The sequence below is a fragment of the Parus major genome, chromosome 3, assembly GCF_001522545.3.
Source record: "Parus major isolate Abel chromosome 3, Parus_major1.1, whole genome shotgun sequence".
Taxonomy (NCBI): domain Eukaryota; kingdom Metazoa; phylum Chordata; class Aves; order Passeriformes; family Paridae; genus Parus; species Parus major.
The window spans coordinates 72,361,174-72,375,417 of NC_031770.1; the positions used below are offsets into that span (position 1 = coordinate 72,361,174).

At 35.0% G+C, this 14,244-nt stretch overlaps 1 protein-coding gene across 4 annotated transcripts in view; it reads left to right on the forward strand.

The window, feature by feature from the left end:
• ASCC3 (activating signal cointegrator 1 complex subunit 3) overlaps window positions 1-14,244 on the forward strand; it is a 252,815-nt gene that overhangs the window by 117,648 nt on the left and 120,923 nt on the right. For 3 of the 4 annotated variants that reach the window (XM_015621225.1, XM_033512859.1, XM_033512858.1), the window contains one exon: window positions 7,313-7,447. In XM_015621225.1, coding sequence (XP_015476711.1) covers window positions 7,313-7,447 — 135 coding nt within the window. Of the gene's footprint in view, window positions 1-7,312; window positions 7,448-13,037; window positions 13,313-14,244 lie in introns of those variants that run through there. The other variant, XM_033512860.1, reaches the window with a different exon arrangement.

Sequence of the window (14,244 nt, forward strand, 5' to 3'; positions counted from 1 at the left end):
TACCTGATTTTTGTCAAAACAACTGTAAATTATTACCAAGGCAGCTACTGTCCACCAAGACCTTATGTCTGTCACAGACTTTTAGCAGGTGTCACCTGAGAATCCAGCAGTAATGTCATTGGTGGGTTTCAATTAGAAATACACAGAAACATAGGTTGCTATAGAAAATAAGGTATTTTGAGAAGTCCATGAGGATGGAAAATAAATTTTCACTAAGATGCATCAGGAAATTCCTTTAGACTTTATATTTCTAATTGTTTTCCAGACTATATAGTTTCTCATTTATGTAATTCTGTGGTGTTTCTTTGTGGCTATTGAAAAGCTGATTTCAGAATATGTTACATTTGGGCACTTGCATGCCTTTTAATCATGAGGTATTTATGATACTCTTATTTAGGCTAGAATATTTTGAGAAGGAATAGATATGTAGCACGTGGGTTTAGGAGGGAGATTCTATTTGTTCTAGCACAGTTTACTACCATTAACAATAAATGCATTATATAAGTTCTTCATAACTTATTAATTTTCATATTTAAAACACTGCTTGTCCTTGAAGACAGTTCTTTATTTTTCCAGTGATACAAAAAGCAAGTTGATTAGGTGAAAAAATCTGGATAAAGTTCTGTCTTAAAATCAGTACTGATAAAAAATACATTATAAATCACAACTGTTCTTTTAAATTTTTGGTAGTTTTTTTTTACTGAAACCAGAAGCTAAAGATGACATGGAAACTTTGTTAATTTTTTGCTTAAGTAAAATAACAGGAATAGGTTAAAAGATTTCTCCAGTATCTTCTGTGTTCCTTTCCTTTGTTAAAGCTGAATAGAATCTGCTTATCACTCCTGACTCCTGGTCACTTTTGTGTATTATGAATGTTATAAATGTGAGTATAAATAGATTTGAAAACATAAGAAGAGACATGGTGAATATGACAACTCTTAATCTAGAGTGATATTTATTGAAAATATACCATAGAAACATATTTTACTATACAAAGTCAAAATAGTTAGTGTCAAAACAGGACAAAGGGAAATGCTTGAAAAAAATTATTGCATGATCTTGTTTTTCTAAAAAAAGATACAGTGAAAAGCTGCTTATAATTTTGAATAATAATTGTCATTCAAGTCCATTGGCATCTGCAAAAATGCAATTGTTAACTGCCTAATGACATATATTTGCATAGTAATAGACTAGCTATTCTTGCTTAATTTTCTATACAAGAATACTTATTGCTATTTCTATTTCTATCCTGCCAATTAAAATTCAGAATAATTTCTACTACCTGTAGAAGTCAGTAAAGTATTGTTTGTTTGTCTTATTTTAAATTTGCCCTCTGCTTTAATTTTCACTCTATTCATTTTTCCTCTGCAATTTGTAATATATTTGGCAAACGCTACAAATGGAAGATAGCACAGATCCTATTATAGTGTTCTGAAACAGGTTTTCTTTAATGGAAAATGTATATAACTGTTGTGTAAAGGCAGAGTCATGAAGTTTCATGTAGGAAAGTACTTTTCACTTGAAGCATCCTTCCGTAAGTGCTGCTGCGTGAACACTGGCTATTCTTCAGTGTAAAGGTTTAATGTCACGGGAGTCTCTTGTTTTATTGCTGGAGGCTCAGTGTCTATTGAAATCCATAACTGTTTTATCCATAGCCTTGAATGGAAATTACACCAAACCTCTATATCTTTTAGTTTTGCATAGTGGCAGAGGAGACAATGTCACATTTTACATGGGCATAGCTGAGTGCCTCTCTGAAATGCCTGTGTACTGCTACATGCAGCATATGGAACGAAAGGGAGAAATTAGGGATCTGCATCCCTAAGTGCCGAACTAAGGTGGTATTGAGATCAGAGATGTGATGAGATGTGATGCCTCACATGACTGAGTGCTGCAATAGGTGGAAACAGAATCTGGAGCAAGGTCAAGGTTAGGGCAGCAAGAAACTTGCTTGTGTGGGAGAGCAGAGGAGGGCTACCTGGAGCTCTGCCTAGGGATGGATGATGAGCCAGCTGAGAGTTTAGGAGGAGGGTTAGCCAGTATATAGACATAGGAAATGTTGTGACATTTTGCTACAGACACTGATCAGGGATAAAGTAAATGAGGCCTTCTTCAGACAACTGAGAAGCCTCATATTTGTAGTCCCTGGTTTGCCTGGGAGTCTTTACCACCACAATATCTGCTGGCGAGACAACACAGCAGAGCAAAAGCAATCTAGTAACTTTCTGGAGTGCATTGATGATAATTTCCCAACACAGATGATTGAGGAGCTGATGAAGGCTGATGCTGTGCTGTACCTTGTACTTCCAAAAAGGAAAAGACAGGTTGTGGATCTGAATGCTGGGAAATGTTTTGGCATTAGTGACCATGAGATGGTGAAGTTCAAGGTTCTACTGGAAAGAACAAGGCAAAAAGTGCACGAGAACACTTTGTCCTTTTCAGAAATCTTGAAAGAATACTATGACAGGTGGTCTGGAAGAGCTAGGGGATTTTCAGGAATCAGATCTTCCAATCTCAAGAACAGTCCATCCTGATGTGCTGGAAATCAAGCGAAGTGGCACAAGACAGGTGTGGATGAGAAAGGAACTCCCAACAATCACAATAAGGAAGCAAACAGGAGGGTAAAGCAGGGACAGCAGACCCAGGAGTAATATAGAGCCACTGTCCAAGCATGCAGAAACAGGATTAGGAAAGCCAAACTCTGAAGGTGAATCTGGCAAGGTGTGTAAGAAGGCCTTCCACAAGTACAGCAGCAGCAGCAGGAGTGCAGCTAAGGAAAATGATGGTTCTTTACTGAATGGGGCAGAAAACCTTGTGACATAAAACATTTGTAACACTGAGCTATTCAATGGCCTCTTTGCCTTGGTCTTGCTAGTAAGATATGCCTAGGAATCCCAGAGTCCCTGAGGCAAATGGGAAAGATCATAACAAATACTTATCCTTAGTCCTGCCCTTACTGTAAGAGAAGTGAAAAATAGGAATAAGAAATATGATAGTATTTAAAACTTTATGTAGTAGAACATTTTTTTATGGATAGATTTTGAACATACAAGGCAAAACGAAGGAAGGGCCAATAGGAAGAAAAAAAATAATTTCCAATATAATGTCCCTACCAGAACCCTTTACATAGTTTCATGAATGGCATGAAGATGAGTTGGGGGATGTTTAGGCTGAATATTCGATTTTTCACCCAAGGAGTGGTTGGGCCCTGGAACAGGCTCCCCAGGGAAGTGGTCACTGCACCAGCCTGACAGAGTTCAAGAAGAATTTGGGCAACACTCTCAGGCACATGGTAGAATTCTTAGGGTTGTCCAGTGCAGGGCCAGGAGCAGGACTTAGATAATCCTTGTAGTTCTATTCCAACTTGAAAGATTCTGTGAATCATAAGCAATAAAGAAATTAGATGGGACTGTACAATAAAACATTCACTAGGGTAGCCACATTTTGAGTAAATATACATTTTCAAATTAAAAGAAATACAGAAATAGTAATTATAGAGCACATGCCTTTAAAAAGTAGTATCACAGATAAATAAATGAGCTAGTTCACACTGAAATAGTAAAAATATCTGCACAATGGAGTTATTACCCCTTAAAACCCAGTATATTGAAATAGAAAAGATAAATAATGATGTTAAACAGAATTTTTTTATGAGATTATGTAGAGTGTTTTGAAAAATCCCAGGTTTTGTTTAAACAGGGATGATCATAAGTAATTTATTTGAGTGAATAAATAGAAATTTAGGGAGTGATTAATGGTAATCTTTCAAGAGTTCAGAATATATCATCTTACTGTTTTAATTACCTGATGAAATATATATTTCTTTGTTATTAGCTAATATTTTCTGTTAAAATATTGTATGGTATTCTGTAGCTCTGTTCTTCAGCACAGTTTCTTAAATATTTCTCTTGAATGTACAGATGTTTTAATGGTCACTGTTGCTAAAAAATTTTAGGCATTTTTGATTTCTCAACCTTGAATGAAAATTCGTATATTCCAATCCACATTAGTTAATATTATGTGATGAGTAAAGGCAGTCTGCTTTTAAATTGTGAAGAATTTTTTGTAGAAAAAGAAGGATATAAAAAATGTCTCATTAGCACTGGTTTGTAGGCAGCTTAGTAATCCTTCAGTTTTCTGTAGTAAAAGATCTTAGTACACATGCAAATTATATCAATATTTCTTTTAAATACAAGATGTACTAACATTAATTGAAATAATTAGTAAGTAAATTCAAATTCTCTTGTTGCCTTAGTAAGTGACAGCTTGTTCAGCTTTTTCCATTCCCATGGTGTTGTTTAATATGCGGAAAGACTTTAATATGCAAAATACAAAAATCTACTAAAGCAAAAGTAAGATTTCTATGTTAAACTTTTTTTCTAAAACTAAGCTTTAGTATAGGTCAACTTATGGGTTTTTTTTAAATTTTATTGCTGTTCTTTTAGTTACTAGTTCTGGATAGTTCTTTATGAATTACTGGATTTGATGAGAGGATTGGAAATCACATTTATGCACTGCTATGCTATCAGATCTGGTAATCTTAGATACCCTGATTTAGCATCATTTTTTGACCAAGAGGCATTAGTGAGCTGTTTGTGTTGTTTTCATGTATACTTTGGATGTAATGTACTTCTCATTCTGTAAATGTTGGGCGCTGAGATTTTGAACGGTATCTTGGGAGAGCTCACAGCACAAGAGGAAAACAGGTTTGTTACTCTTTAGAACTAGGCTACGTGTTAGTGAGTTTTACTTAGTCTGTAAGGTGGTTCCATTTAATAGTGTGGACAAAGATGTTTTCAACATAAATAGGTGCCGTTAGCTGTCCTTGGGGAAGTGTTGAAACCTTATTAGGAATTGAGTTTTGTAAAACACTTGGAGGAGTTTTCAGCTGACCTTAAGGGAGAAAATGTTTGGACAGATTAATCTGTTGATCAATATCCCTATCTGTTCATTTTCAGTAAAACTAATACCCAGATCAAGAACCACATAAAAGAACATGTTATAAGGATTTAGCTGTGTGAAACCAAACAGTGTCTTGAGGCTAAAATACAGTTGCTTGTCTCTTTACAACATAATTGATATCAACATTGAATTAAATAAATTCATTCTTTCATCTTAGTTTCTTTAAAAGGTATGATGCAAAGTGGGTGGCAAAACCTAGGCCTTCTCTCATCGGGAAGAGGTGTTCAGGAAGAGAATTGCTGAACTCAAGTATTCAAGTGACCAGCACTTTTAATAAGAAGATGGAAACATACCTGAAAGAGTCAGCATGTTTCCCCAGAAAACTGATGTAACATTTTAAGGCTATCATAGAGAATATCAGTTTGAGATACGTATTTTCCAGTAGCAAAAGTTAATCCAAGCATTTTTGCTGTCCAAGGCAGAATAAATGTATTTCAAGGTTATTTCAAGTATCTGATTATACATTTTTAGTAATAATAGCACACTTGTTTGTGCTTTGGTGATGCACTAACATGTTTCATAAAGATTAAAACCTGGAATATGCAACTCTTTGGGGATGCAAGCAGTTCCTGCTGTGAATTTTAAACAAAGTTTCCAGTGAAAAAGGTTTGATTTGTTTTATACTTTGTGAAAATTCTAAGGTAACCTAGCTAGAGACATTTGCTTTTTCCTTTCTTGTGTGTTTTTTATTATTTAAAAGCTTTGGTTTCAGGAGAGCAGCAGCAGACGCTTTCAGCACTAGGGCTATATACACCAGAGCTGGCTTTGAACTGCAAAGTACAGATCTAATTACACAGCTTGTAACTGTGGAACCACTTCTCTCTATCCTAAATTACTTTTCCTAACTTATTTGCATAATGTAATGCACAGAGATTTTGCCACTGAAATATAATATTCTCTGACACAGTTAGGACAGGCTAAATTAACCCTCCTAAGACTATATTGCTGTCTTACAGTATATTTGATAAATGTTTACTGACTTCATTGGGGAAAAAACATCCAACAAGGTGTTGTATGTCAATTTTTAGCTAGGGCTGGTTCTTCAAAAACATGTGGTGGTGTACAGAGATTTCAAGATGTAACAAGATCTACAGAGATTGTTGTCTGTCTGAGAAGTTCTTTTTTTATTTGGTCAACAGTTTTGCAATCACTTTAATTTTTTTCAGGTGTTGATATGTGATCATTTGATACATAAAAGTCCATGGCTTCAAGTGTGTATTATTACTTTTAAAACAGTGGCAGATAAATATCGAAGAAAAGTGCTGCACATCTGAAAATTAGGTGTCTATAAGAGCTGTAGAAAGGCTTCTGTGTAGAAGACAGTTACACATTGCTTGTTTCTTAGTTATTGTCTGCACACTAAGGTCTTAGGTCTTTCTGAATGAATGATTGCTATGGTGTCAGATATTGTTATATATGTAGGCAGAAGCTTTGGAAATCATAGCTGAAATTTTGTCAAGTGTGAACCAAGCCTCTGCTAAGTAAAAGCAGAAACATGCTTTTTCTTGTTTATACTTGATGAATTCATTGAAATTTATTGAGTATAATAGGCAGAAGAGGAAGGAAGCTCAGAGCATAAAATGCAATGAGGTCCCAATCCATCTGTCCCATTCCAGTTCCTGAAGCATGTATACTGAATGCCTCTGACTACCAAAGTTTCTAAAGCCCACAGGATTGTTTCTAAACACATATTACAGCAGGCAGTAATGAGAAAGGAATATTTTACTTGGTTTTAGGTAGGGCTCCAGTTCTTCTTTGTGATCTCTTGACACTGTCAACAGCATGAAAAAAATGTTAAAACATTTCTCTAAAACATTTTGATTAGTGTTTTCATGGCTTTTGAATATTCTATTAGTGGTCCTGCTGTTAACAGTTGTAATATTTTCGTGGGCTTTTAACTGTGAGTATTGCACAGTAGTTCTCTTCTGTTTGATCGGTTGTTCTTTTCTCACATAGCCAAGTTGTAGCAGCAGAATGTTTATCAGCCCACTATTTGTTTCCAGATCATTTAGGATGTGTCAAATAACACAACTCTTTACATCAATGTTAATCTCAATACTTTGTGAAGATGAACTATTTATGGCCAACAATTGTTCCCTATTTTTCAAGACTTAAGAATTAAAAAAAAAAAAACCTTCTTAAAAGCTCTTCGAAAATATTAAATACAATGTAGGCAGGATCATCCTTTAATTGCCCTTAAGTCACATTGGTTTTCATTAGTATGCCATGTATTAACTAGTTTTTGTCATTCCCATAGGGAATATTTTGTAATTAAAGTGTTTATATTATTTGATTAAACCTTTTTTTTTTTTTTTAATTTCTCATTGGACCTGTTTCTTTCTGTCTAAAGGTGATGGTGTTTGTTCATGCTAGAAATGCTACAGTACGAACTGCTATGGCTCTGCGAGAGAAGGCAAAAAACAATGGTCATATTTGCCACTTCTTGTCACCCCAAGGATCAGAATATGGACAAGCTGAAAAACAGGTAAGTGAATAATTTATACTGGTAGTCTTTTCAGTCTTGGAATTGATATTTTTTACAAGACGGTCCAGCATGGGAATAGATGCAGAATTTTTGAGCTTCTGGGAAGATTTTGCTTTGAAAAGTCATGTGAAGTTCCTGAATTGAATGGGGGAACAGAAGGAGTAATAGTAATGGAAGAGCAAAGTCCTGTTACTTTCACTGTGTTAAGATAAAGCTGATAATTGTTGTGTTTTATGCAACTTGTACTACTTGACAGTAAGCTTCATGTTTGCAACTTGGGAAGTCCCTAAATCACCAGTTTCAAGGAATATGCCAGTGTATCTGCTGAAAGAATATTTCATAACCGTTCTTAATTCTGTGCTGTGTGTGGTATTTATATTTGGTGATATCAACTGAAGTCTAAAGATTAGAGTTAGCAGTGTCTTTTTAATATCCCTTGAAAAATAAGGTTCTTTTTCTTTCCAGAATTATTTCTCCCCATGAACATAGAGGAGATACTTGCTGTAAAGTTTGAATACATATGTGAGATACCTTCTTGCACTGGCAAATATATCAGTAGACACTTCAGTATTTTGGACCTGTGAATTAGAATCTTCTGAGGGTTTTAAGTTCTTGTGTCTGTTGTTAGTTTTAATAAATATGTTACTTTGTTATATTCCTCTGAAGAGAACGTGAAAAGATTAATTTATTCAGTCTTAGTAGTAATGAATGGAGTATAGATGTTATAGTTGATAGAATCAAATTTCTGAAACATAGAGAAATCAGGATAGATTAAATTCTTGTCAGCAAGATTCTTCTGAAAGCTACAATAAATATTTTAAAATTATGCTCTTATAAGTTGATGTCATTATATTTCATAAAATAACATATTTAAGAGCCCCTCCTTTTCTAGTAGATGCTGGTATCTGCTGTATTGTAAAAATAACATCAAACCTGAACTTGGAGACTCCATGTTTTTACTATAACACTAATTAACACTGATCTTTTTTTCATTAGATTTCTTAGGAAAAAAACCTGAAACTCTTCATTTATTAAAAATAATGTTAGTTTTTTAATGGTAATACAAGAAAAAAGAATAAGCTATTGAAAATACTAGTGTTTATTTAGAGTCAAAACTATTGTTAAAGAAATCAAGAAAAATTTCATGCTTATTTCAGCAGTGCATATTTTGTGAGATATCTGCCAAAGAAGTATTCATCCAATTCACTGCGTATGTCAGTGAGAACAGCTCCTGTATCTTTAGTTTTACTTTTCATTAATTAAATAAATTAGATTAAATCAATTAGAAAGCATATTTATGTATCTATGGAAACCACAAAACTGTTGAAGAGAAAAGTTCTAAACCCACTTGGAATATGTGTAATATGAATGTGTTTTGTGTATTGTAATATGAACGTGTTTTTATAGCATTATGTGCTATAATGCTTATTACTTATGGATGAAGCAGTAGATTTCATCTCTGAAGCAATGCATCATATGCACAGTACTGGAAAGCACAGAGAGGCAAGTGGAGGAGAGGGAGTTGTGTTCTGTTAGGTTAATCTTTGACTGTGCAGAGCCCCACAGTGAAACTGGACATGTACAGCTCCTGTCTGATTCGAGCTTGGGGCAGGAAGGAAGGGACAGGGAGGTCCTGGCTGAGATCTGTTGTGGGCTGTCAGTCCAGGCAAATGTAGTGGTTGTGACTTACTAGTGGATACTGGCAGAAGTCTCCCCTCTTCATTTCCAACCATTATCTGGGATAGTGGCAATGTTCAGACTACTCATGAGGTTCATAAGCTACAAAAGGGACAGCTTTTGAGCACAACCAGGCCCTTACTTTGCTGCTCAAGTATTGGTGACAACCATTTCCATGAATGGCAAATTTCATTGTGGTGATTGAGCTCAGATTCAGAGGAAGGTTGTGATGGTAAACAGTGAGACCACAGAGGACTGTGGTTTTTGGGTGAGCAGTCTTTGGCTTATTTAGAGAGTTACACAGTAGGATCTGCTGGGAAGCTGCCATGAAGCAGACAAATCTCTCTGCTTTTACACTGAAGAAATTGGCTTGAATAGGGAGGTGTTCACCTTCACTGAAAGCAATGATGATTTGGCATCATGATTCAGAAAGTGAGGAAGAAACCGGGAAAGAGGGAGGTAAATGAAAATGAATACTTAACTTGTAAGCTTTACATGCTATTCATAAAAAATGTTAGTAAAATATTGTCACTATATAGGTTCATGTGAAGTGTACTTATTATTCTAAGCAAACTCCCAAGAGAATTTGAATTCTTATGTGCGAATACTACTCCTTTAATATGAAAATGTAAGTATCATCCTTTTTCAGGAAAAGCTGTAGTCAAGATCGGTACACATTTCCAAGTGCTCTTACAGAGAAACTTGAGGCATGAAAATGTGCTGTGTGAAATTATGGGATCTTACCCAGTAGAATTTTAAAAATTCTTATAAATCAGTACCTTGAAAGGGTGTGGAAGATGAGGCAAAGTGCACTTACCAACCAAGCTGGTGATGATGGGGAAAGCGAGAACAAGAAGTGTGACTTTTAATAACAAAACAAATTTATGACCAGATAAGGACGAGGTGTGAAGATCAGTGTCCTGGTTCCAGCCAAGACCGGGTTAATTTTTTCAGTAGCCAAGACGTGACCTGAAGGTTATTCTGTACCAACTGACATCATTTCTCAGGGCAGAGGGAAGGCTGTGCCTTCTGGGGAGAAGGGGATCCTTCTGGCCAAGTAGGTGCAGCAGACTAGTCTGGTAACCTCAGTTCCAACAATCACATGTGAATTGTTCCCCTCTTTCTTCTACCCTGTGTCATTAGTGTTGTTGCTGTTACTGTTTGTTTTCTTCTCTTACTGCTGTTTCCAGTAAATTGTTTTTATCTCAACCCATGATCTTTACCTTCTGTGCCTCCAATTCTCCTCTCCAGCACAGGGGGAGGCTGTGGGAGGGTGAGAGGCAAGCAAGAAGTGCATGGTTTGGAGACCCTCAGTGGGAAGCAGTAAATTTGGGAGTATCATCCCTATACCATGACATATAGCAATGAATGAGAGGGAATTGTGTTCTCAAGCAAGGATCACATAACCTTCTTGTGTCTGTCTTGAGTCTTGAAATTGCTATGAAGAGACAGAACATATTAAATTCTTCCAGTGATCAATATATTTCATATGCACACATTACATGAGTGTAAATTCAGATTTTACTTTTTGTGCATGTAAGTATGATCTAGATATTGGGGGCAAATATAATTTTTATTACTATTGTTATTATTTTATACAAATAGATACTACAGTATACTTAAGGACTCCTTCACTGGCACACATAAATACATCAGTAATGGGAATAGTAGAGCGAAGGCCTAGTCGTACTGAAATCAGTAGCAAAACACCCCGAGTAACTTTTCCCAGCATACTTCCATTTGTCCTCTTTCAGAATCCATCCAACAAACAAAGCTAAATGATATCATTTTATTTACAATAAAAATAAGGTATTTTTTTGATTCTGGTTCTGATACCTATTGTCTACAAAAGGAGTTTTCAGGATATTGAGGGATTATGTGTTCTCTGTTCATCAGAAACTTGCCATTTAAACTAATGTGAATATACTTTATTGAAGTAATTATGTCACAGCATGTGTCTTTGAGGAATATTTTTATTTATATACAGTTAGCACAATAAAGATACTAATCAAATATGATATATAGTCTGCCAAGGCAGCAACTGTGCATAAACAGCCATCAATAATCATAAAATGAGTAATATTCTAGCAACATTTCGCTGAGCAATTAAGGCTCTTACATATGAAGACTTATGAGTACACCAAAGATTTCGGTGATTAGAGCATGTGGTGGGTTGTTATTAAAACTCTTACTGTTCAATGTAATATTCTTTTTCTTCTTAAATATTTCCAACAGAAGTAGCTATGTTAAGAGCAGTAATGTATGTGCATCTTACCAAAGGGCTTTACAATCATGTATTTTGTCATAGCAACTTTTAGTGCCAGTATTTTTAAAGATTTCGAAGTGTAACAGATAAAGACATGAGGCACAGTGAAGTCAAGCTGAGTATAAAGAAGTTGGTTATTTTCCCTAACTTTCTGCTTTCTTTCCAATAACCCATCTTGGAATTAAACACCAGAGGCTGGAATAGCTGTGCCTGAATCAGGTACAATGCACATCTAATTCAGGTAGCCTGAAAGTGTAGAAGTTTTCTCCTTCAGTGGTAGTTCCAATGCTGGAGAGGTTTACTGGCTGAGGTACAAAATTCAGTACCAAATAGGTATACACACAGAGCCTAATTTACAGGCTTAAGTGACTGTCGTCAGGAATTGTATCTGTACAGTTTTCTACCATTACAATTGTTAGAAAAAAAAAGAAGACGTTATTGCAGACAACTGTGGTTCTAAACAGAACAAGTCAGAGTTGTAGAAATACTGCAGGGACACACTAGTCCTGCATTCATAGTTTTTGTGTACAAGAAGAACCAGCTGTTGTGAAATGTTTATAATGTGGTGTAGGGAATTGAGCAAGGCTCAAAATTCTGTTTGAGCTCCAGTAACAATTTCTAAAATGTTTATAGCCTTGACAGGTGTAATTCTTCATGTCTGAATTGGCCTGCCTAGTGCTCTAGACCCAGATCTTATGCTAGTTCTCATCATTGATTTAAATTTTTCCCCAAGAAAGCTTTTATTCATTTAAATAGAAAATCATTGTTGTTAGAGGTAGATCAAGCTACTCAGAGTCTTTCAGTGGCAAACTTAGAGTGGCCAAGAGATTATACTGGGAAGAGCATTTGCGCTCCTCTCCCCTAGGCATTTGCTGTTCAGAGAAACTATTGCTCTAGACAGACTGTGTGTCTGACCTGGCACAGCAGCTCCTGCAGCTTGTACCATAAATCAGATACATCTCATGCAAGAAGTTATTAAAATGATAAAACATTACTTTTAAGACTTTTTCTGAGTTCTTTTTAAAATCCATTCTCCAAACATAACCTGGTTTCTTTATTCCTGATACCTCCAAGCTCACGTGTAGGTGAGCCAAGGAGCAGTGTGGAACTGATCTGTCCTTGCTAGCACTTACCATTCCTTCAGTGTTTCTGATTTCCACACTGTGCCTTTAAACAGCATGTTCATGTTTTAAATTTTTGATCTCTGGTACAGTTATTAAATATCCACAGGTCAAACTGGATCTCTGAAGAACCTCATTGACATTCTGTCATGTGAAAGTTCCTATATACATTTAATTTCTTCGATCATCATTGCCTGATTTTAATCTCTTTAATAAATGAAATTCATTTCATATGGTACTTAATTCCCAATGCCTCACCATATAAATGAAATTTCTGACAGAAGTCTAACTGTATTATATCAGTCCTATGTGATGCAGTGATTAATCTAAGCTTCATAATGATAATATCATGTTTGTCTGACAAGAGCTATCTTGTATAAATGGATGTTTATTGGCACTGTTCCCAAATTTATCAGACTACAGGCCATTTGGTCTTGCCATTTCATTTGACATGAAATTTAGCAATACCTGGCAGAGAATAATCTTGATAATGTAATACAGTCCTTATTTTGTATTCTGTATGCAGTTTTCGCGGTAATGGATAAATAACAGAATCATCTGAAATCCAGTGTATGACTTACAAGAATAAGTTATACTCAAATCATGCATGTTCTCATCTAGACACAGCAAATGGAAGTGAAGACTACTTCACAGGATGAACTAAAAAACAGAATAGTTAAAAGCATTGTATTCTTTACTGGCCTTAAAAATCTGAAAGCAATTACTAATCCTCTTAATTATCTGTCAAACATTTTTAAACTATTAGAAATTAATTTTTAGAGAGCATTCATCAAATATTTAATGTGTAATCATTTGCCTGACATTTAATTATTTCAGAGCAATCCTCATTTTATTTTTGTTTTACTAATAACATATCTAATATTTGATATGCCATTAAAAAAACTATAAAAATAAAAAGAGGATATATATTCAAATACATTAGGCTATAATAAATGTCAAACATATATTAGAGTTTCCTATTTGTTTTATAATTACTATTTTTTCTGCTTTTGAAAAATATTTGCTAATTATCTCTCAGAGAAGGGAATGAAGGGCACTGTATTTCTTTCATGGGATATTTTATTCAGTAGTGCTGCTTGAAAATCAGAGACAAAATTCATGATAAGATGTGGTCCTAACAATTTGTGCATTAAAATAAAATATGTTCTGTCTAGAGTGATTCCACTGTTTTAATGAATCCTGAGCTGTGGAATTTAGCATTGTTATTCAGACTGACACTTAAATTTTTGGGGAGGCCTTTTTACAGAGGGATATATTGTGAGCAATAGAAAAATATTGCCTTCAGGTTTTTTAGCACTATTCCTAGGATATTAAAGTTAAGTGTTAACTGTTGTAAACTGAAATAAAAAGCAGACAAAACCAATAAATATCTTTTTGCTTTTCCTGACCTTTAGAAAGGAAAACCACTTGAAGTTTGATGTATAATTCTGTTATTATAATAGTTACTTCTGTATGTGTCATTCTGGAAATTGTATTTGCTCAGCTTTAAATTTGTAGTTCTATTTTCAGTTTAATGCTCTGTGTAGTCCTGTGTATTGTTTACAGTCTACTGGAATTTTCTAGTGTTTTTATTGTGAATCAGAAGGTATAAGATATATGGTATATATTGAATTCTGTTATCAATTATATTTCTGAAAATACCGCATCTTAACAATGATTTCAGACTTGTCTCTTTTCTCAGGCTTTAATAGTTACAGCACTGTTTAACAAGT